General features: G+C 40.5%; 1 protein-coding gene across 1 annotated transcript in view; it reads right to left on the bottom strand.

Moving 5' to 3' along the window:
- The window catches only part of pola1 (polymerase (DNA directed), alpha 1), a 288,061-nt gene that overhangs the window by 137,659 nt on the left and 127,561 nt on the right, over positions 1-22,841 (bottom strand). Inside the window, exons 27-30 of the mRNA XM_072585034.1 lie at positions 15,616-15,648; positions 6,667-6,759; positions 4,379-4,584; positions 3,063-3,195 (exon numbers count right to left, since the gene is read on the bottom strand). Coding sequence (XP_072441135.1) covers positions 3,063-3,195; positions 4,379-4,584; positions 6,667-6,759; positions 15,616-15,648 — 465 coding nt within the window. The remainder of the gene's footprint in view (positions 1-3,062; positions 3,196-4,378; positions 4,585-6,666; positions 6,760-15,615; positions 15,649-22,841) is intronic.

A 22,841-nucleotide genomic window follows, 5' to 3' on the forward strand; every position in this document is an offset into this window, starting at 1 on the left:
GTGGAAACAGTCCATTTGGCCCACCAAGTCCATATTGACCCTTCGAAGATCATCTTCCCCAGACTCATCCCTCGACCCTATCCCTGTAACTCTGCATTTGCATGGCTAACCTACACATCCCTGAACACTATGGGCAATTTAGCAAGGCCAATTCAGCTAACTTGCACATCTTTAGGCTGTGGGAGGAAACCAGAGCACCCAGAGGAAACTCACACAGACATACAAAGAGTGTGCAAATTCCATACAGACAGTCGCTCAAGGGTGGAATCCAACCCAGGTTCCTGGCACTTCAAAGCAGCAGTGCGAACCACTGTGTGATCCAAGGATGTCAGCAACTAAGACCTCAAGGTGACTGAGATCAGTCAATGCAAGGGAAGTCCGAACTGTTGACGAGAGTGAATGGAGACAAACGAACAGTCAGAAAGGATGTGGAAAAAGCAGGGACAAAAGATATCAACAGATGGCAGAAAAGAAAGCTCAAAGGATCTCAGGTCAACACTGTGCCAGCTCCCGAAAGGACTGTCATTTACAAATCAGCCCTTACAACTACATGTTCAATCAGCAATGACATAGATCCTGAGCACAGTAATGCTTTGGTGATACAGACTACATGGGCTGAAGGACCTCTATGTACTGTATTATTCTATGACAGAAGTCTTAGTCTTCTAAGATAAATGGATGCTATTATTACAGGTATTTATTTCCTTCTTTTCAAAATGATTAGGTTTCAAACTATGCTTTAGAATTATGTCAGTAAGATTCTTCTCCAATTATATTTCTCTGTATCTTTTGTAACATTGAATATTTTGCATTCCTACATTTTTTGACACCTGAAACTGGTTTACAGTGGTCACCTGGATTATGAAAAATTAATCATTCTTCGAACATCTGTCTGATAGACAAATTTAAAATTAATATGGAACAATTCTGTTTTAGTGGGAGGTACTTGTAAGTCTTTGCATGTTTTGAAGTAACAGCAATCCAAAGCATTAGGTTCTAAAAATATTTAGGCATTGGAGTTTCCTGGGAATCTTGAAAGGCTATATTTTTATAATGTTTGAAATGCGCAGGCCACGCCCAACCCCATACTCATCGAATTTCAAAATGTTAGCTTTGTGCAGAATGCATCAACTTATGCACACAAAGCTTCGCTCTTGTCCAGGGTGTCAGATATGGCACCTATTTCATAATCATTCTCTTCACTGCAAAAATGTCTACCAACATTGAAAACTGGTCAAATGGAATATTTTAGACTATTGAAACAAGTATATATTTAACTCCAGCTGCTTAATCAATCATTCAATGGCATTATAATTATTGACCCATTCTGCAAACACCTGTCAAACACTGAGATCCATCCTGTAGGCCAAAAGGTTTTAATATTGATGTTCTTCAATGAACTGCAGTTAATTCTCATTGCAGCCCAAGTTGATTTGGAGTGGTGTACAATGCCCAGATAGAGTGTGTCTAGAACATGCATCACTTACTGAAATTTGCAAAACAATTACATAATACAGTATGTCAAGTGTAACAAAAACCAGATATAGTGAGAAAATGAAGGAAAGTCAAAAGGTGAATATGAAGAGAGGAGACAGAAGGAAAGTGAGGATGAAGAGGGCTGCACATTTAGGAATTTCTGAAAGGAATGGAAGAGAAGAAATGGCAGTTTGCAAGGATCAACCTGAAAGTTAGAGTTCCCAGAGCCATAAAATAAGCAGGTATCAGCAATCCATTCCATGAGCTCCATCTCTGGAACTCAATTCCAAGAGTGTTTTCTGTATCAAATTTTACTGTTGATAGCTATTCTTTCTCAATGAAAGCATACTAAACATATTTTTAAAAATTTATTCATCCACAGGATGTGGGCGTAAGTGGCTAGACCACCACTTATTGCCCATCCCTAAATAGCCAAAGAATTCATGGGCGGCATGGTGGCGCAGTGGTTAGCACTGCTGCCTCACAGTGCCAGAGTCCCGGGTTCAATTCCCACCTCAGGACACTGACTGTGCGGAGTTTGCACATTCTCCCCGTGTTGGCGTGGGTTTCCTCTGGGTGCTCCGGTTTCCTCCCACAGTCCAAAGATGTGCAGGTTAAGTGAATTGGCCATGCTAAATTTCCCGTAGTGTTAGGTGAAGGGGTAACTGTAGGGGAATGGGTCTGGGCGGGTTGCGCTTTGGCGCAATCTAATCTAATAGAGACATTGCACATTTAATTAGGAGCACCAATAATATGAAGGCAGTGCATCCATGCGTTACAATCTTTCTTTAACCAATGTCACGAGAACTCAAGGCTATGAATAAAACAGACATTAGATTAGATTACTTACAGTGTGGAAACAGGCCCTTCGGCCCAACAAGTCCACACCGACCCTCCAAAGAGCAACCCACCCAGACCCGTTCCCCTCATTTACCCCTTCACCTAACACTACTGACAATTTAGCATGGCCAATTCACCTAACCTGCACATTTTTGGACTGTGGGAGGAAACCGGAGCACCCGGAGGAAACCCACGCAGACACAGGGAGAATGTGCAAACTCCACACAGTCAGTCACCTGAGGCAGGAATTGAACCCAGTTCTCTGGTGCTGTGAGGAGATGACTACACTTATTTAAGGTTGCTTTTGATTTTCAACCTTACAGGCAGAGGCCTTTCTCCACCCAAAATAGACATTCAATTACTACATAAAACCAAAGAACAAGGACAAATATTGTATGATGCCTGTTTTACAGAGCAACATTTGACTTTCAGAAAAGATTCTGAGTTCAATGGGATTGTTTGACACCCAAAGCTTGGAAGAAATATTTGCTTAGCTTTGCATTTCTGGATTTCTCATCGTTAGGGACAAGTTTTGACTGCATCAGAAGGAGCATTACAACTGTATTAAAAATAATGCAGACTCAAAACATAGTTATGTGGTGTCATCTAACTTATAGTTTAACATCACCCTTCAGACAAAATAGAAAATAATAGCATTGTGGGATTCTAATAACCTAAATATTCAGGAAATTGCATATTTTCTTTTAGAAAATTAGTAAAATACAAAACAACTTGAGGTACATTACCTTGTTAATTTCAAACTGACTTGTGGGTACACTACCATTCACAACACTTTCCTGGACCTCAGTTAGTTTATTTTGGATATTTTCCACTATTGTGTCCCGGGGTTGATCAGACAGAATCTGACTGATAACATAGCTACAAACAAAAATAAATAAATTAATTATAGATAAACACAGGTATATTTAAACCATACTTACAAAGAAGCCAAATGTTTTGAAATAAATCTTATTTTTCTAAGCAATGATGAATAAGTTCGTACCTTGAAGCACCAAATAGCCACTCCCCCAGCCACAGTGAAGTACTCTATGCTGATAAGGTACAGATAATAAAAAGTCTTTTGTTTTTATAACTTCCTTGCACAATCTCAAGATGTCCACAAAACTTTACAGCCAATTAAGTATTTCCTCACACTGGCAATCCAAAAACCCAGACTAATAATAGGGTTAAATCCAATGAAGGCAGATGGTGAAATTCGAATTCAATAAAAGTCTGGAGTAAAAGGTGATCGCAGTTATTAAAAAAAAAGTCGGGGAAGGAAATCTGCCAAACTTACCTGGGTAAACCGACATGCAATACCAAACCCCAGCAAAATGTGGTTGACCCATAAGTGCCCTCTGAACAATTAGGAACGAGCATGAAATGCTAGCTTAGCCAGAATGCTCATGTTCAATGAATTTAAAAATATACACAAAATTACATGACCTTGGCTGGTGACTCTAGAACGATACAGCATAGATTCAGAATAAGAGGCAAGCCATTGATGAAAAGGAACTAGGGTAGTGACTCTCTACACTTCCCTGTTCTCCCACAGGCTATGAAAATGCATCACTAATGATCCAAACATAGATCAATATATGGCACCGTGGCTCAGTGGTTATTACTGCGACTGTCTGGGAGGAGTCTGCACATTCTCCCTGTGTATGCGTGGGTTTCCTCCGGGTGCTCCGGTCTCCTCCCGCAATCCAAAGATGTGCAAGACAGGTGAACTGGCCATGATAAATTGCCCATAGTGTTAGGTACATTAGTCAAGGGTAAATATGGGGTAGGGGAATGGGTCTGGGTGAGTTACTCTTCGGAGGGCTGGTGTGGACTTGTTGGGCCGAAGGGCCTGTTTTCATACTGTACGGAGTCTAATCTAATCATATATTTCTCGACACTTATGACATTAAGGGATGTGGACATAGAGTAGGAATGAGTTATTAAGGTAGATAAACAGCCATGATCTAACTTAATGGTCTACGCCTTCTCATACATTCCTAAATAATAGGAGACATGTGTAAAACATCACATTAAAAGGTAGATTGTTTAAGTTAATTACTTTCCAATTTCCTTTGCAAGGCCACACCAGTCACGTCGAACAATATCCAGTCCCTTTAGTTCCTGTTTGGTGACATAACGTCCATCTGTAGTTGGTTCCACCACAAGGGCAGCATATTTCTTCTTCTTCAGCAACAGTAATGATTTAAACACACCATCGATGTCTAGCTCCAGGAGCTTGTACTGTTTGTTTACTTCACTCTTGACCTGCAGAAACAGGAAGAGATGGGTAAGTTTCCACATCATCTCACGAGGTCTGTTTGTCTAAAATGCTGAACGAGAGAATGAGAATAGTCTAAGTTTAGTTTAATTTCTCCATGGTGATTTTCACATTAATGAAAATATCACACACAAAGGAACAATCACCACCTCCAACCCACAACAGACTGCCAGCACGTTAAACCTAACTTAAGCACATTCAAAAATTGTAGTGCACCAGATGACATGAAAATTCTCCATAAGCAGCTAGTGACATTTGGAATGTAGTGCAGAATGCCCTTCCTCTTGGGTAAAAACAGTTCTCTAATTAATTTGAACAAATGGATTTAATATTCATGAATTAAATAAGAAATAAATTAATGTTTAAAATTATAATATTGCAACTTCGTTTCCCCCCCCCCACTACAATATTGCAACTGAGATCCTGTTATTCGGAGTATTAGGAGCTATTTAGCACCTCATCCATTTATTAGATGTGAGCCTGTGAATCTGAACAGTGAAAGTTATGTGGCCAATTTGTCCCTAAAAGATACCATTAGCTGGAATGAACTTCATTGTTGTCAAATATCTAAAAATGCAAACATTCTATCCACAATAATGGAAGTTAGGTGCAAAGCCTCTTCGTTCACGGGCCTGAAATATACTGCGTTCTCCTAAGCAGACTGAGATAAACAGTGCAGCAAAAACAGAGGTGGAAACCTGAGTCCTACTTTTCTTACTCCAGTGTATTTTGAAGAATAGCCAGACTTTTTCTGTTGTATGTTTGCGTGCCATTTAAATACACTTTCGCTGCTTATGTTCCGTCCTTTCACATTTGTCAGTCATTATATGGGGGGGGGCTTGAGGCAGTACTCACACAGAGGAAGTCCCACAACACTGATTCAGACTTTAATCGCTATTTGCAAATGGAGTTAAAAGTTGTGGACTTTCCAACTCAGGCACTATTTAGAGAGGCATGGGAGACCTTCAGCTACCCAAGATGGGAAGGAAACAAATCCCTTTTGAACAAAGCTGGCAAGTTAGATAAACATCAAAAACAACTTGCATTTATATAGTGCCTTTAATGTATCAAAACATTCCAAGGCCCTTCACAGGAGTTTCATACTTCAGAGAAATTCCAAACAGGAGTATTGCAGGTTGTGCAAAATTAATCGACATGAGACAACTACGCTTTCTCACAGGCCCACTGACAGAAATTACAATTAAATTGAAATGATTTATCTAGTTCAAGATGATCAATGTGATTCCACCTGTCAACAAATTTCATCAAAATATCATAAATATTTGAATGGTTAATTCGCAAAAACTGGATTTGAAAAAAAAACTATCTGTTTCCAGCATTTCATGTAGTTTAGATTATCCACATTATTAGTAATGTCTCCTTTCATCTTCATTATCAGATGGACAGCAAATAATGAAATTCTAGATCTCTTGCAGAACAGCATTGCTGCGGCAAAGTGACATTAAACAGACGAGATTGACATTTCCATTGCAGTCAATTTATGCCCTGAGGAGAAAGTGCGGACTGCAGATGCTGGAGATCAGAGCTGAAAATGTGTCGCTGGAAAAGCGTAGCAGGTCAGGCAGCATCCAAGGAGCAGGAGAATCGACGTTTCGGGCAGGAGCCCTTCCTGAATATAGTCATAAAGCATGCAGCCAGGACTCAGCACACATTCCGAATGAGCAAACTATTTTTACAATAGAGCAAGAGTAGCATCTGTAGCAATGTATCTGTGTGAAATTAGCTGAACAGTAAATTCCTCCTGAGAAGAAAGGATTATAATAACTAAAATAAACACAAGCTACTTGGTTGCAACCAAGTGTTTTGATGATGATTGTCACAGTTAAAGTTGAATCCAAGCATCGACAAATTTCAACAAAGTATATGATTGCATTTATATGCAAAATTCAAGTGAAACCTAAGTAAGTGATACACAAGAAGTTCAAATCTTTACGAAGCTAAAAATAAGTCTGTTTACGAACACAATACAATACAATTATTTTCAACAGCATTGATAGCTAGTTTATGAGCCCTATTAATTACATCAACTCTTTAATCTGGTACATCACCTTGTTTCCAAGTTTAAAGACCTCCTCCAGGTTTGTACTGTTGGTATTAATCATGATAGAATCAGTGTCTCCGTAAATAACTTCAAGGTTCATCTAAAGGAAAACAGAATGCCAATGGTAAGATCCACAGAAATTAATTTTGCACAGATGCTATTAACAGGCTAGTTAAAATTTGGTCATTCTGGGTACATTATTGAGCTTTGTAAGCCACAAATAGAGATCAAGATAACAGTCTTCCAGATGAGTGAAGATACAACTCAGTCTGCCAGTTAGCAAACCCAAATTGTATCTCTCAACAACATCACTAAAAACGGTTTACCATAATCTTTTCACGAAAGCTTGTGGGAGAATGCGATGTGAAAATTAACTGCCATATTTTTCTACAAAACATTATTGGCCATTCTGAGAAACAAGTTATTGGCAATAAATCAGTTTGAGATGTCAACAAAAACAACTTGTATTTATGTGGCAGCTTCATTGATAGCACATCCCGAGCAACCAAGATGATATTACGGTAATTCGTGGCACAGGAATCTTTCAATCTTTCTGGTCCATGCCAGCTCATGACAGAGCATTCTAGTCAGCCCAATTCGCCTGCTCAATCCCCACACCCTGCAGCTAAGAGCAATCACTTCATCTCCTTTTGCAATTGACTGTACTTTGCATCGCCATACTCAGGGAAGCAAGTTTCAGGTTATTTCCAATTGCTCTGTGGGTGACATGGTGGCACAGTGGTTAGCACTGCTGCCTCACAGTGCCAGAGACCCGGGTTGAATTCCCGCCTCAGGCGACTGACTGTGTGGAGTTTGCACATTCTCCCCGTGTCTGCGTGGGTTTCCTCCGGGTGCTCTGGTTTCCTCCCACAGTCCAAAAATGTGCAGGTCAGGTGAATTGACCGTAGTGTTAGGGGCAGGGGTAAATGTAGGGGAATGGGTCTGCATGGGTTGCGCTTTGGCGGGTCGGTGTGCACTTGTTGGGCTGAAGGGCCTGTTTCCACACTGTAAGTAATCTAATCTAAAAAAGCTCCTTTTCCTGCATTTTTCTCCAAACATTTTATATCAACTAGGTTTGTATGACCCTGTAATGGGAACGGCTTTTCCTCATCAACCTTATGCAAGCCTGTCATAATCTTCTACAATTCCATCAAATTTGTTTCAAATCTTCTTCATTCCAAGGAGAACAAGCTAAGCTTTCCAAGCTAGTCCTGAAACTATAATTCCCCATACCTGAAAGTATCTGGCAAATTTCCTCTGCATCCTCTCGAGGACCTTTGCATTTGTTTTAAACAATGGTAACCAGAACTGGACACCATGCTTAGTGTAGGCCTAACGAGAGATTTATAAAGGTTCAGCATTACATACCTATTTAATGCATCTAATAGCCATAGTTGAACTGGCTCCCCTCTATTTTTAAACTCTCAATTAGTTGCAGCAAATATTTTATTTCTTTTTGGCAGAGAATTTTTATTCTTAATAATTAAAATGTAACTCATTAGGTCAAATGAAGGAGCCAATCTAAAGATTTCCTGAATAAAACAAAGAACAACCCTTGAACACTGAGAAAAGTAATAAGTGCAACATTAACCACAAACACAGGTATAAAGAGAGTCTTCAAGCCCGTGGTCGCGCTCTCTGCTCTTCGATCAAGCAGATACTGAAAAATGATTCATTTTTGTGTTTCTGAGTTGGATTCATTATCTTTCCAGGTGGAATAGTTATGGGTTACTCTTCATATCCAGTATATTCAACTTATAAGATTAGTGCAAACTGAAACAGGGAACAAAGTTTCTTGACATCAGAGTCAGTTGACTTCGGCCAATGGCTCCAGATAAAATGGTAGCTCCAGTTCAGATGATTTTATTTCCTGAACTTGCCTCAATCTGTGGTCAGGTGATCACTGCAGCCATTTTATGGCCCTCCTTGTTAAAACTATTTCAGTTCACAATGGTCTCAGGTATTAAAGCTAGATGACGGAAGTTGAAAATTGACAGTCAGCATTTTACCACAAGCCCAAGGTCTTATATGCTTATACTCTCAACCGGTCCTCAGACTTTTGACAAATTAATGCACATACAGCGCAGGGTACCTTTGTGCCAACACATTCTTTCGAAGCATATTTTGATATGCTTTACCTGGTCATATTGCAGGCAACTTAAATCATCCTCATTGTTTGACATTCCTCCAAATTTGGCACCATTGGTAAATTTTGAATTTTGACTCTATATTCAGACCAAAGTCTTTCATTTGTAGGAAAAACATCAGTTTAAGAACCTTGCAGGTCCTCATACTGACCCTTAAGGCAGTCACAGTCTACCCTTCAAAAACTAAATTTCTGTTTTGTCCTTTGGCCAATTTTTAATTTGAATTAGATAGTGCCCCTCCTATTCCATAAAAGTCAATTTTGTTAACAGGCTTTTATGTAGTAATTTGTCAAAAGCTTCTTAAAATCCACTTGGATACCCGCTATCGTATTTCCTTCATTAAGCATCTCTGATAATTCATCAAAAAATTCGAGAAGATTAATCAAGTCTGATTTGACTTTTACAAATCTGTGCTGACAATCGTTAATTAACTCAAACCTACCAAAGTGTGCACTGATTATTTCACATGATTATTGTTTCTAAAACCTTAAACATCAACAATGTTAAACTGACTGGCTTATAGACCTTACAACTGTTCTGACATGCTTCTTGAATACAGGAGCCACATTTACTACTCTGCTGCTGGATAAACTGGATACTGCAATGGCAATGGGCCCTGCCAACATACTGGCAATAGTGCTGAAAATCTGTGCCCCAGAACTGACCAAGTTTCTTGTCAAGCATATCCCTGACCATAGTTACCATACAGGCATATCCAGAAGACCATAAAACAGAGGAGTGGAAGTAAGGCCATTCGGCCCATCAAGTCCACCCCGCCATTCAACGATGGCTGATGGGCATTTCAACGCCACTTACTCGCACTCTCCCTGTAGCCCTTAATTATTTGCGAGATCAAGAATTTATCAATCTCTGCCTTGAAGACATTTAACGTCCCGGTCTCCAATGCGCTCCATGGCAATGAATTCCACAGGCCCACCACTCTCTGGCTGAAGAAATGTCTCCTCATTTCCGTTCTAAATTGACCTCCTCTAATTCTAAGGCTGTGTCCATGGGTCCTAGTATCCCGCCGAACGGAAACAAATTCCCAAAGTCCACCCTTTCTAAGCCGTGCAATATCTTGTAAGTTTCTATTAGATCTCCCCTCAACCTTAACTCTAACTCTAATGAATACAATCCCAGGATCCTCAGCCGTTCATCATATGTTAGGTCTACCATTCCAGGGATCATCCATGTGAACCTCTGCTGGACACATTCCAGTGCCAGTATGTCCTTCCTGAGGTGTGGGACCCAGAACTGGACACAGTATTCCAAATGGGGCCTAACTAGAACTTTACAAAATCTCAGTAACACATCACTGCTTTTACATTCCAACCCTCTTGAGATAAATTACAACATTACATTTGCCTTCTTAACCACGGACTCAACCTGCAAGTCAAACTTTCAAGAATCCTGAACTAGCATTCCCAGATCCCTTTGTACTTTGGCTTTAAGAATTTGAATTTCATCAGCCATTTCTTGGACCACTCCTGAACTGTTTAAATCTTTCTGCAGCCTCCCCACCTCCTCAGAACTACCTGCCTGTCCGCCTAACTTTGTATCATCGACGAACTTCGCCAGAATACCCCCAGTCCCCTCATCCAAATCATTGGTATGTGAAGTGAACAGTTGCGGCCCCAACACTGAACCCTGTGGGACACCACTTGTCACCAGCTGCCATTCCAAAGAAGAACCTTTTATCCCAACTCTCTGCTTTCAGTCATACAGCCAATCGTCAATCCATGCCAGTAGCTCACTTTGAACACCATGGGCCCTCATCTTTCTCAGCATCCTCCCGTAAGGCACCTCATCAAAGGCCTTTTGTAAATCTAGGTAGATAACATCCACAGGGTTTCCCTGGTCTATTTGTTACGTCTTCAAAGAATTCTAACAGGTTTGTCAGGCATGACCTCCCCTTACTAAATCCATGCTGACTTGTTCCAATCCGACCCTGCACTTCCAAGAAATTAGAAATCTCATCCTTAATGATGGATTCTAGAACTTTACTTACAACCGAGGTTAGGCTAATCAGCCTATAAATTTCCATCTTTTGTCTTGATCCTTTCTTGAACAAGAGACTCCAGTGATTTTTGAAAGATTACAACCAACGCCTCTGCTATTTCTTCAGCCACCTCGCTCAGAACTCTAGGATGGAGGCCATCTGGGCCAGGATATTTATCGATTTTTAGACCTTTTAGCTTGATCAGCACTTTCTCTTTTGTAATGGCTACCATACTCAACTCTGCCCCTTGACTGTTAGGATATTACTCATGTCTTCCATTGTAAAGACTGATACAAAGTATATATTAAGTTCTTCAGCTATTTCCTTTTCTCCCAGCACTAACCTGCCTGCAACAATTTGGAGTGGCCCAATGTGTATATTTCCATTTGCATATTGAAGTCCCCCATGATCACCGTGACCTTGCCTTTCTGACATGCCCTATCTATTGCCTGGTAACCTGCTGCTTATCTTTCTACTTGACGCCAAGCTCCCTGTTGCTTTCCCTTTCCGTTCCCCCCGACTCACAAGTTTAACGTCCTAGTGACCACCCTATTTATCCTTTTCGCCAGAACGCTGGTTCCAGATCAGTTCAGGTGGAGACCATCCCATCGGTACAGTTCCAAAACTGATGCTAATGTCTCATGAATGTAATCCCACTTTCCCACACCATTCTCTTAGCCACATGTTTACTCCCCTAATTTCTTTTACCCCTGTGCCAATTAGCATGTGGCTCGGGCAGTAATCTAGAGATTATGACCCTCAAGGAGCTGTTCTTCAATTTTGTTCCTTGTGCTTGATACTCCCCAAACAGGTCCTCCTTCCTAGCCTTGCCTATGTTGTTAGTACCAACGTGGACCACAACAACTGGATCTTCTCCCTCTTAATCCAATACCCTTTCAAGCTGGTCAGAGATGTCCTGCACCCTGGCACTCATCCGGCTCACAAAGGATACTATCTGTCCCCCTAATTATAGAATCCCCTATAACAACTACTTGTCTTTTTGGTCCCCCTCTTGAATGGCCTTCTGCACCGTCGTGCCGTGGTCAGCTGGCTCATCCTGTCCTTGACAATGTGGTATGTTGTGTGCACAAAAAGCAGGACAAGTCCAACCTGGCCAATTAGCATCCATCAGTCTAATCTTAATCATCAGAAAGTGATGGCAGGGGTCATCAACAGTGCTGTCCAGTAGCTTATACTGAGCTCCAGAGACAGATCGCGTTCAACCAACGACACTCCACTCCTGACCTCATTTCAGTTTTGGTTCAAACATAGACCAAAAGAGTAGAATCGAGTGGGGAGGCTAGAGTGGCATCCTTTAACATCAAGCTGCATTTGGCACCAGGAGGACCAAGCAAAGCCGGAATCAGTGGGCATCGGGGGGGAAACTTGCACCAATACCTGACTCATAAGAGAAATGAAGGTTGATTATTATGGTTGACAGATGTCAGTCACCTCAGAACATCTCTGCAGGAATTCCTCAGGGTAGTGTCCAAGGCCCAAATATTTGCAGCTGCATCATAATGACCTTCTCTCCATCACAAGGTCAGAAGTGGGATGTTCATCAATGAGAGCACAATGTTCAACACTATTTGTAATCCCTCAGATACCAAATGCAGTAAGACATGGAGACTTTCTAGGCTTGGCTGGTAAGTTTGGCAAGTAACATTCATGGCACACAAGTGCTAGGCAATGACCATCTCCAATGAGAGAGAATCTCACCGTCACTCCTTGACATTCAATGGCATTACCGTCATTGAATTCCTCACTCTCGACATCTTGGGAGTTACTATTAGCCAGAAACTGAACTGGACTGGCCATAAAGATACTGTGGCTTCAAGAGCAGATCAAATGCGAGGAGTTCTGCAGCAAGTAACTTTTCTCCCGAATTTCCAAAGACTGTCCACCATTGGCAAGACACAGGTGAGTGTGGAAATGCATTATTTTGTCTTTGATGTTGATAAGATAAATAGAGACAGGAGGAGAAGTGGACCATTTGGCCCAGAGAGTCTGTTCTGCCATTCAATGAAATCATGGCTGATCTGATCATCTCCAACTCTATTTCCTTGCCTTTTTTTCTGTAACCCTTGATTCTCTTACACCATAAAACTTCTTATTCAGGCCGATATACCTTGGAGTTTAACATTTCTACTGGCCTTCCTCTACGGTCCATCTGTGAAACTACTTTGGAATAGTCCAATTGCAACCGTCTCAACACAGCCAGTACATTTCTAGCAATGGTTTCTCTTCCCAGCATGAACAGTCTCCTCCAAAGATTTTCAAAAATTCACCATTGGTGCTGCTCGTACATATTATTATAATCTCTCGATTATAACCTTTAGGTACAGTCCCAGCCTGTTTAGCTTTCTCTTATGGAACAATTCCTCCATGCCAAAGCTTATACTAGTGAACTTGCTCTCAGTTGCCTCCAACGAAATGATATCTTTCCTGAAATAAGGAGGAGACCAAAGCTGCTCACAGTACTCCAGGTGTGGCTTCACTAGCACCTTGTACAGTTGCAGTGATACATCCCTGCTTTTATACAGTACTCCAAATCCCTTGAAATAAGGGCCAACATTTCATTAGCCTTCCTGATTACCAACTGCATGTGTGTTAGCCTACTGTATTTCATACACATGTATCCCTAAATCCCTTAGTGTTTCAATTTTCTGTAGCTTACTCCTTTTAAATAACGCTGTTCTTTTGTTCTCTCTTCCAAAATGAACAACTACACTTTTTCCCAAATCATACTCTACTTGCCAACTTTTTGCCCATTTACTTATTAACATCTCTCTGGTGTAGAAGTATATACACTGTGATCATAATTACATTAGATTCAAGGCTACTATGGAAAAGGACAATGATGTCAAATATTAAGAGGCATAGGCTTAGGTGAGAGGGGAAAAGTTTAAAAGGAGATGTACAAGGAAAGTTCTTAACACAGGGTGGTAGGTCCCTGGAACACGCTGTGAGTGGAGATGGTAGGAGCAGGTATGATAGCAATACTTAAGAAGCATTTAGACACACATGAATAGAGGGATAAGGACCATTTATAGGCACATCAGATTTGTTTAGAAAGACATCATGGTCAGCATGGATATGATAGGCTGAAGGGCCTGCCCCTGGACTGGACTGGTCTATGTTCTGTAAGTACAGGGAGCTTCAACCTACATCTGACAATATCAGTCGCTACTTGGCAGACACGATGAACTGCTCATACAGCTTTGCTAATGTAATAGAAGTCTCCACAGAACTCATTTTGCATCCCACTGGATCACTGCAAGCAGGCACAGAGGAATCGTTTTGATCTTCCCAATTCCTTAAATTTTAGAATAGTACACACTGGACATTATAGAAAATGGGACACATGTCTGAATGCACAGGATAAATTTACAATAACAAATTCATATGTGACCAAGAACACTGAAGGAATGGTGATATACTTCCAAGTCAGGATGTGAGTGTTTTGGTGGGAAACTTGCAGGATGGTCATTTCTCCATGCACCTGCTGCTCTTGCTCTTCAGAATGGAAAGGGTTGTGCTTTGGTGAGGAATGTTTTAATAACCATCAATCCAATCTTTCCTACATTAACCATAGGGTACAAGCAGAATGGAGTTTTAGATCCCACTTTCTAAACCAATGTATAATTTTATTTCATTACAGTTAAGTCTACCAACTGGAAATCTCAGCAGCATTAAATTATCTGTTTTCTCAGGTTGTGCATGGACATTATGAAAATTCCAACGACAAAGTTTGAGAGTGATGTTGACAGAAAAGTTTGTGAAAGAAGAAGCAAAACATGTTCCAGGAATTGATAAATATAACAGAAGGTCATGTTTCTATCCTTTCATTGCAATTTACATCACATGCAAGGGAGTTAAAACTTCTTCTTAACACAAGGATCTGCACAAAAGTTTCTACCCCTCCACAGCTTGTCGTGGTTTTATTTTAGATGGAAAATATCCAAACTTTACAGTCCAAATTAAGCAGATATATCTGAAGAACCTTTGTAATTGAAATGTAAGTTCATTTTGACTAAAAGCCCATGACCGTTTTAAAACAACATATTCCTATTTTGAGCTTTCTTCACATTAGTCATAACACAGTTGTCATTTTCAAACAATTGGCAATTTTACTTCTTTCAAGGATCACTATACAACAAATTTGATTACCCAAATTAAGTGCGTACACAGATTTATACAGACGATGTACACACACAGTGCATTCTTGTTTACGCAATATGTTTAACTTTATAATTAAGTTGCTTTATTTTGTCTTGAATAAAGACAATAGTAAGACTAAAGAAAGTTTAACTATTCCCATTAAATCATGTATCACCCTTTGTTTGCTCAGTAAAGTGACATGTCATTATTCCAAAACACCTGTAAAAAGGAGATTAGTTATCATATTCAGCAGGTTCCCACGTGCTACTGTTAGAATGGGAAAGGCAATCTGAGCAGGCTTTAATTTTTGGTTACTCAAAATAAACCAAAAATTAAAACTGTTGCAAATCTGCTGCTAATGGCATACAAAAGAAAAGTGGTAAACACAGCATTAGCACAAAGCACTCAAAGGAGGCAGCTCCTAAGGGAGAAGTGCTTCTAGTCACAAGGTTCACATATGTGGGGAACAACACAATTTATCACATCCAACATATGAAAAACATTACTTTAATTAACACAAATCACTTATTCCTGATTAAACTCTTGAATATAAATGAGCTTTGTTGCTATTAGAAGTGGAATCGAAGGCTCCTGATGCTTGTTTTGTTTAGTACCTTTTCATAAACCAATAGTAATGTGGATAAATTACCTTCTGGACCATCTCTTTGGTGTGCATGAGAATCTGAAATACAAGAACAACATTGCATGTGAACAACTTCCAAGCACTGGAATGAAGTACATGTCCACTCTATTAACACAAACAGTAACATATTGCTGACAGCACCACGATGTAATTTACCCTTTCAGCTCAAGTGGGAAGCAACAAGTTCACATCCGAGCGAACTTGAATTTATAGAAGTACGCTAATTTGTTCCTAACTTTTGAATCAACAAATAAACTGGACGACTCAAAGCAACATTTTTAAAAGTGAAGCCCACTGAAATTAAAATGAACTTGCGCAAATGTAGGTCCATTGCCATAATATTATAATGTCATCTCCTGCAATGAAATGAGCGGTTATATTTGCTAAATCATTAGTATTAATGAGCACAGTGACAGTGTAACACAATATGTCTGGACAATGCAATACAGCAAAAGCTAATATCCATGCTGTAGCCCTCAAACTCCTATTCTCGCTTCAACGATATTCTCCATTACAAGCTTATTAAATACAGGGATGCATGATCACTGGTTTGCTCAGTAATTGACTTGAAACTGAGTAATGCAGAATAAATTTAAATTTGTAGTCTGGACTGGGCTAATTGATATTGGACCACATAGCAATGACACCTTAAAGACATAAATAGACTGAGTTCGCAAATATGAAAGAAATGGGAAGAAAAGCCACAGCTCCCAAGCAGCATTGTATAATACACATTTAATAAACACAAAGAAATGAAAAATAAAACTGTTTGTAATTGCCTAATCATGGGTTCCAGAGTTACCTGATCTTTTCTCCTGAACGTAAGATGGTGATGCTCTGCACAATGGGTGATTACTCATCCAAATGCATCAAAATTATCTGGTAGTTCATTTTAAGGAAAGCCTATGAAGACTGTCAATGCACGTGGCCATGATGAGTATTGGTATTAGAACGAGAGCTGAATATAGCTGCCCCACCTTGTTTACTACATCACATTAGATAACCTGGATAAGGGTGGCTTCAATAGTTTTTCTATTGGGGACAGCAAGAGTTGCACGAGTAAATAGGGAAAAGTAACAGACTGCACAAGCTGTCACAAAGGAGTTATTCATAAAGTGAATGTGAAAAAGTCAGAGGTTTTGAACTATGATGCTAAGTATTTGCACATTTATCGACACACATTAGTTATATATTTTGTTTTGTTTCAAGTTATAATGCTGCATTATTAATGAAAATTGCTTTTGTCTCCAAAACACACTTGTGTTCGTTTATTTTTCACGTAATAGGCAAAATACAGAACCAAACATCTGACCATTAACACATATTTTTCAACCATAGAGCTGCAGTGAACAAGAATAAATACAAATGGGTACATCAAGAGGAAAAGTGAAGGTGAAGATTTAGATTGAACCAGTATGAACATGCAAACCATTTCTACAAAGTGCCAAAGAGGTCAAGCATTCATTTGTTGAAATGCTTTGGTTCAGATGAGGTATAGCCCACTGAATCATGTGGAGACCAACAAAAATCTAGTTCACAAACAATTCAAGTAGGAGTCTGCAACATCACTTGCATCTTATCACTTTCTTAAAAAAAATAGAGAAACTCAGCTGCACAATCAATGGATCTGTAAAATACTCCCCAAAGAGCTAGTCGTACAGGGAATGGCCACTGACAAGTAGGGTTCAGAAAATGATGGGCAACCATTGATATCCGCACCTAGTGACAGACAAATCACTCCAGTGTCAAAAGCGAACAAGTAGAGTTCTAATTTAATTCTCATTAATTGCAGAGCCCACAGTGCGCACGGATTAAACAGCAACACCTGCATGTCTTTGCCACTTATTAAGTCTTTATGATATTTTAACGTTGTTATTTCACAACTCTATTCAGGCTGATAAACTCAACAAATTCTGTTCAAAGAATTAAAACTGATCCTGTATCTGTAAAGAGCCAGTGTATTTGAAAGAATGTTCCCCTTTAATGTTAAACACATCAGGGAAGAGTTTAATAGGCAAATCTATGCAGTAATTCAACACTTATTACAAAATGCCAAAGTCATTTCCCTTACGACTAATTGGCTGAGATGTAAGCATTATTGGACTGTAACTGCTTAAAAGCAATAATGAACTCCTCAATCCAAGTGTTGTCTGATTAGGAAAACCATAAATTAAGAGTCTTTTCTAAATAGATAATGTGGTTCGAGTGGAACTTGGGGGATTCCCAGCAATATATCTTTCAATTTCAACTTTAAAACCAGTGCTTTATTTAATGATATTTAGTTTGTTAGCTAAGCTGTTCTTATTTTATTCTGAACTCTGAAGAAACCTTCCATGCGTATTGGGAATAATTCAGCCTCTCTGGCTCCAATTACAACATTTAAACTGACAATGTGGATAAAAGCCCAAAACCAGTAAAGCAAAACATTCTGTCTTGCTTCCTTTCCCAAACCATCTGTTTCTTTACATAATACATTGAACATATTCTACTGTGCAATTTGATGGTTGAACTACAATGTTGTGTTCATTCAATGAGAAGGCCACATCATCTATCACAGCATGTAGGTGTGATAGATGAATAAGAGAATATGCAGTTTTCATTCAATACCAATTGACATTTTAGAGAGATACACCTTTTCAGTCAGTACGGAGCATCATCAAGAATATAGAAATGAAATGGTTTCTGTACGAAGTGCAGTAATACTGCATTAATAGGCCACAGATATGATCTCCAAAACTATAGGAAATTGATAAAATACTAAACTTGATTAGTAGAAGAAAAACATTATATTGGAGCTATTATCTTAAGCCACAAACAAAAAAAGAAACATGTTGAAACTTCATAGAATCCCTACAGTTTGAAACAGGCCCTTCAGTCCAACAAGTCCACACAGACCCTCCAAAGAGTAAACCACCCCCCTACCCCATTTCCCATATTTACCCCTGCCTGATGCACCTAACTGACATATCCATGAAGACTATGGGCAATTTAGCATGGCCAATTCACCTAACTTGGATTGTGGGAGGAAACCCACGCAGCCACGGGGAGAATGTGCAAACTCCATACAGTCACCCGAGGCTGGAATCGAACCCGGGTACCTGGTGCTGTGAAGCAGCAGTGCTAACCATTGAGCCACCGTGCCACCCCTTCAAACACCAAAGCAATCATATTTGCACAGACTGTTACAGGATTGGTAGAAACTAGTTGTAATTAAAAACCTTTCCAAGGCCACCCTACATTTGAATTCAACTTTCCTTCCTCCACAGTACACATTGCAAAGTTGTTCTGTCCTGAATTAAATACCACAAATAGCTCAAATATACTGCATTTAGCATATAAACTCAGATACAATCGGCTTGCAAGGTAAATTAGTGGGCGGCACAGTGGCACAGTGGTTAGCACTGCTGCCTCACAGCGCCGGGTTTAATTCCCACCTCAGGCAACTGTCTGTGTGGTGTTTACACATTCTCCCCATGTCTGCGTGGGTTTTCTCCGGGTGGTCCGGTTTCCTCCCACAGTCCAAAGATGTGCAGGATAGGTAAATTGGCCATGCTAAATTGCCCGTAGTGTTAGGTGCAGGGGTAAATGTAGGGGAATAGGTCTGGTTGGGTGCGCTTCGGCAGGTCGGTGTGGACTTGTTGGGCCAAAGGCCCTGTTTCCACATTGTAAGTAATCTAATCTAATCTAAATGCCTCCACTTCAATATTATCAAACCTCATAGTTGCAGGCTTAATTTGGGTTGCATCATGCTCCCATATACATGAATAATGGCAATTCTTTAAATGGCAAATTACTTGCAACCTGATTTAATCAGAAATCTTCTGTCAGATTAAAAACAAAGACATCAATCTGAGTTAACTACGGAGATAAAAAAAAAAGGGACCTTATTGTTGCATTTATTATCCTCTGCCAGGCTACATTAAAATACATTTTTCTTCCTCCAAATCAAACATTCCCTCTTTTGTTCTGGTCCCGTCTCCCTTTATTTGGGTTTGTACAGTACCGTTAGCTTAGGCCCACCTCATGACATTTTGCACAGGAAGTTCTGGACCAAGTACATTAAGAAAGTTTAAAACTTTAGGCAAGGAACAGCAGGTTTGGAAAAGAAAGGTTCAGCTGTGAAGAGGGAGGATCTTGGGTCATTTTCTTTAGAGCAGAGAAGGCTGAAGGGGGATCTGATTGAGATGTACAAGGTTATGAGGGGCATGGATAGGGTGGACTGGAAGAGGTTGCCCTCCTCTGTTGAAGGGTTGGTAACAAGGGAGCATCATTTTAAGGGAATGTGCACGATGTTTAGAGGGGATTTGAGGAATGCTATTTTCACCCGGTGGGTGGTAGGAATGTGGAATACACTTCATAGGAGGAATAGAAGCAGGAAGCCTCAATCTTTACAAATGCTCATCCATGTACTTTTTTAATGTCATAACATTCAAGGCTGTGGGCCAAGTGCTAGAAAGTGGGAATAGTCTAGATAAACCAGTGCAGACTCGATGGGCCGAAGGGCTTCTTTTGTGTACTTAGACTCTCTGTCTTTTCTTGAGTTCAAGGACAGAAGTACGCAGGATTGCAAGTAGAACCAGAAGATCACTAGGCTCCAAACCTCTGTTAAAGACCATAAGTTTGTGATTTATGTTTCATTTTGGTTTAGTTCTTTTTCCCCTCTTTTTCTTAAAAAAAGCTTGTTAGATTTTACATTGATACTATTGGGGGAAAACAAAAGAAAAATGCAATGAAGTGTTCATAGTGGAGATTCTTCAAGTGTGAAAAATATGATACCAGAGTAATATAATTAATAACTGAGTAAAATATGATAGCGATGGAACATCAGCCAACATGTTGTGGCTGCAATGTGAGAACTGGACACCAAGCTAACCCACAATGAACACATCTGTCACGAGAATTCACATCTTGACTAACTTCAGATCAGACTCAAGGAGCTGGAGTCCAAGCTACAGACACGGAGCCAAATCAAGGAGGTGAAAGTTCTCTAGATTCTTTTCCCCAGGAGGCAGTCACATCCTTTAGGTTAGGTAAATCAAACTGGTCAGTGATCAAGAATTGGAGGGTACGATTGCATTGAGGAGCTTGGCTCTGTAATTGATCAGGAGTTACATGATTATTGCAAGCTGGAATCTGCAGGGTGGATGAATGAACTGATCATGACAGATCCTAATGCTGTGCAGCTCTTACCATATGGAAGCACTACCTATTTCAGCAACTGAGAAGTGGAGAGTGATACTGACATCATACAAACAGAAAACTTCCCACTTCTGACCATAAGATGGAAGGTCAAATAAAAGAAAAATACTACAGTTCTAGAAATCCGAAACAAAGACATTATGTGCTGGAGAAACCTAACACGTCTAGCAGTATCTGTGGAGACAGAAATGATATTAACATTTCAAGTCTAGTATTGCACTCCTTCACAATGGAAAAGAGCTGGAAAATTAAGGACTCAAAATGTTAACTCCATTTCTCTTGGCACAGGTGCGTTTCTCCAGCATTTTGTTTTCTTGTTATGAAAGGAGAAAGATAATTGATTAAGTAGAAAAGCTGGTTGGGCACTAGTTACTACCTTGAGGAACTACTGTAGTACAATTCTGGGGCTGAGATGATTTATTACTCAGTTACCTCGCCTTTGCGCTAACTAATGCTCCAGTGGCTAGCAGGAGGTCATTGTCCATATTGGAACCAATGACATTGGAAGGGAAAAGGTTGAGACTCTGAAGGGAGATTAGAGAGAGTTAGGCAGAAATTTAAAAAGGAGGTCCTCAAGGGTAGTAATATCTGGATTACTCCCAGTGCTACCAGCTAGTGAGGGCAGGAATAGGAGGATAGAGCAGATGAATGCATGGCTGAGGAGCTGGTGTATGGGAGAAGGATTCACATTTTTGGATCATTGGAATCGCTTTTGGGGTAGAAGTGACCTGTACAATAAGGACGGATTGCACCAAAATTGGAAGGGGACTAAGATACTGGCAGGGAAATTTGCTAGAACTGCTTGGGAGGATTTAAACTAGTAAGGTGGGGTGGGGGGGGGGGGGGGGGGGGCGGAACCCAGGGAGATAGTGAGGAAAGGGATCAGTCTGAGATGGGCACAGCTGAGGACAGAAGTGAGTCAAACAGTCAGGGCAGGTAGGGACAACGTAGGACTAATAAATTAAACTGCATTTATTTCAATGCAAGGGGCTAACAGGGAAGGCAGATGAACTCAGGGCATGGTTAGGAACATGGGACTGGGATAGCATAGCAATTACGGAAACATGGCTCAGGGATGGGCAGAACTGGCAGCTTAATGTTCCAGGATACAAATGCTACAAGAAAGATAGAAAGGGAGGCAAGAGAGGAGGGGGAGTGGCCCAAGACCTGATCAGGTGTACCTGAGAACTCTGTGGGAAGCTAGCGAAGTGATTGCAGTGCCTCTTGCTGAGATATTTGTATCATCAATAGACACAGGTGAGGTGCCGGAAGACTGGAGGTTGGCAAACGTGGTGTCAACTATTTAAGAAGGGCAGTAAAGACAAGCCAGGGAACTATAGACTGGTGAGCCTGACCTCGGTGGTGGGCAAGTTGTTGGAGGGAATCCTGAGGGACAGGACGTACATGTATTTGGAAAGGCAAGGACTAATTCGGGATAGTCAACATGGCTTTGTGCATGGGAAATCGTGTCTCACAAACTTGATTGAGTTTTTTGAAGAAGTAACAAAGAGGATTGATGAGGGCAGAGCAGTAGATGTGATCTATATGGACTTCAGTAAGGCGTTCGACAAGGTTCCCCATGGGAGACTGATTAGCAAGGTTAGATCTCATGGAATACAGGGAGAACTAGCCATTTGGATACAGAACTGGCTCAAAGGTAGAAGACAGAGGGTGGTGGTGGAGCGCTGTTTTTCAGATATCTTGTTGGCATGGACGGGTTGGACCGAAGGGTCTGTTTCCATGCTGTACATCGCTATGACTCTAAGTTACTGGATGTTTTCTCCCTGATTCCCATCAATTTTGATTCTTCATGGGCACCTTGGCAAACTTGGTCAAATTTTGTCTTGATGTCAAGGCTGTCGCTCTGACTTCAACACTGGAACTGATCACCTTTTGTTTTGGTGCAGATCAATGCTGCAGTGAGGTCTGGAGCCAAATGCTCTGGGCAGAATTTAAACTGAACATCAATGAACAGGCTAATGGTAAGAGCCAGATAGTGTTATCAATGGCACTCTCCATCACTTTGCTGGGAA

This window comes from Chiloscyllium punctatum, chromosome 15 (genome assembly GCF_047496795.1).
Source record: "Chiloscyllium punctatum isolate Juve2018m chromosome 15, sChiPun1.3, whole genome shotgun sequence".
Lineage (NCBI taxonomy): Eukaryota > Metazoa > Chordata > Chondrichthyes > Orectolobiformes > Hemiscylliidae > Chiloscyllium > Chiloscyllium punctatum.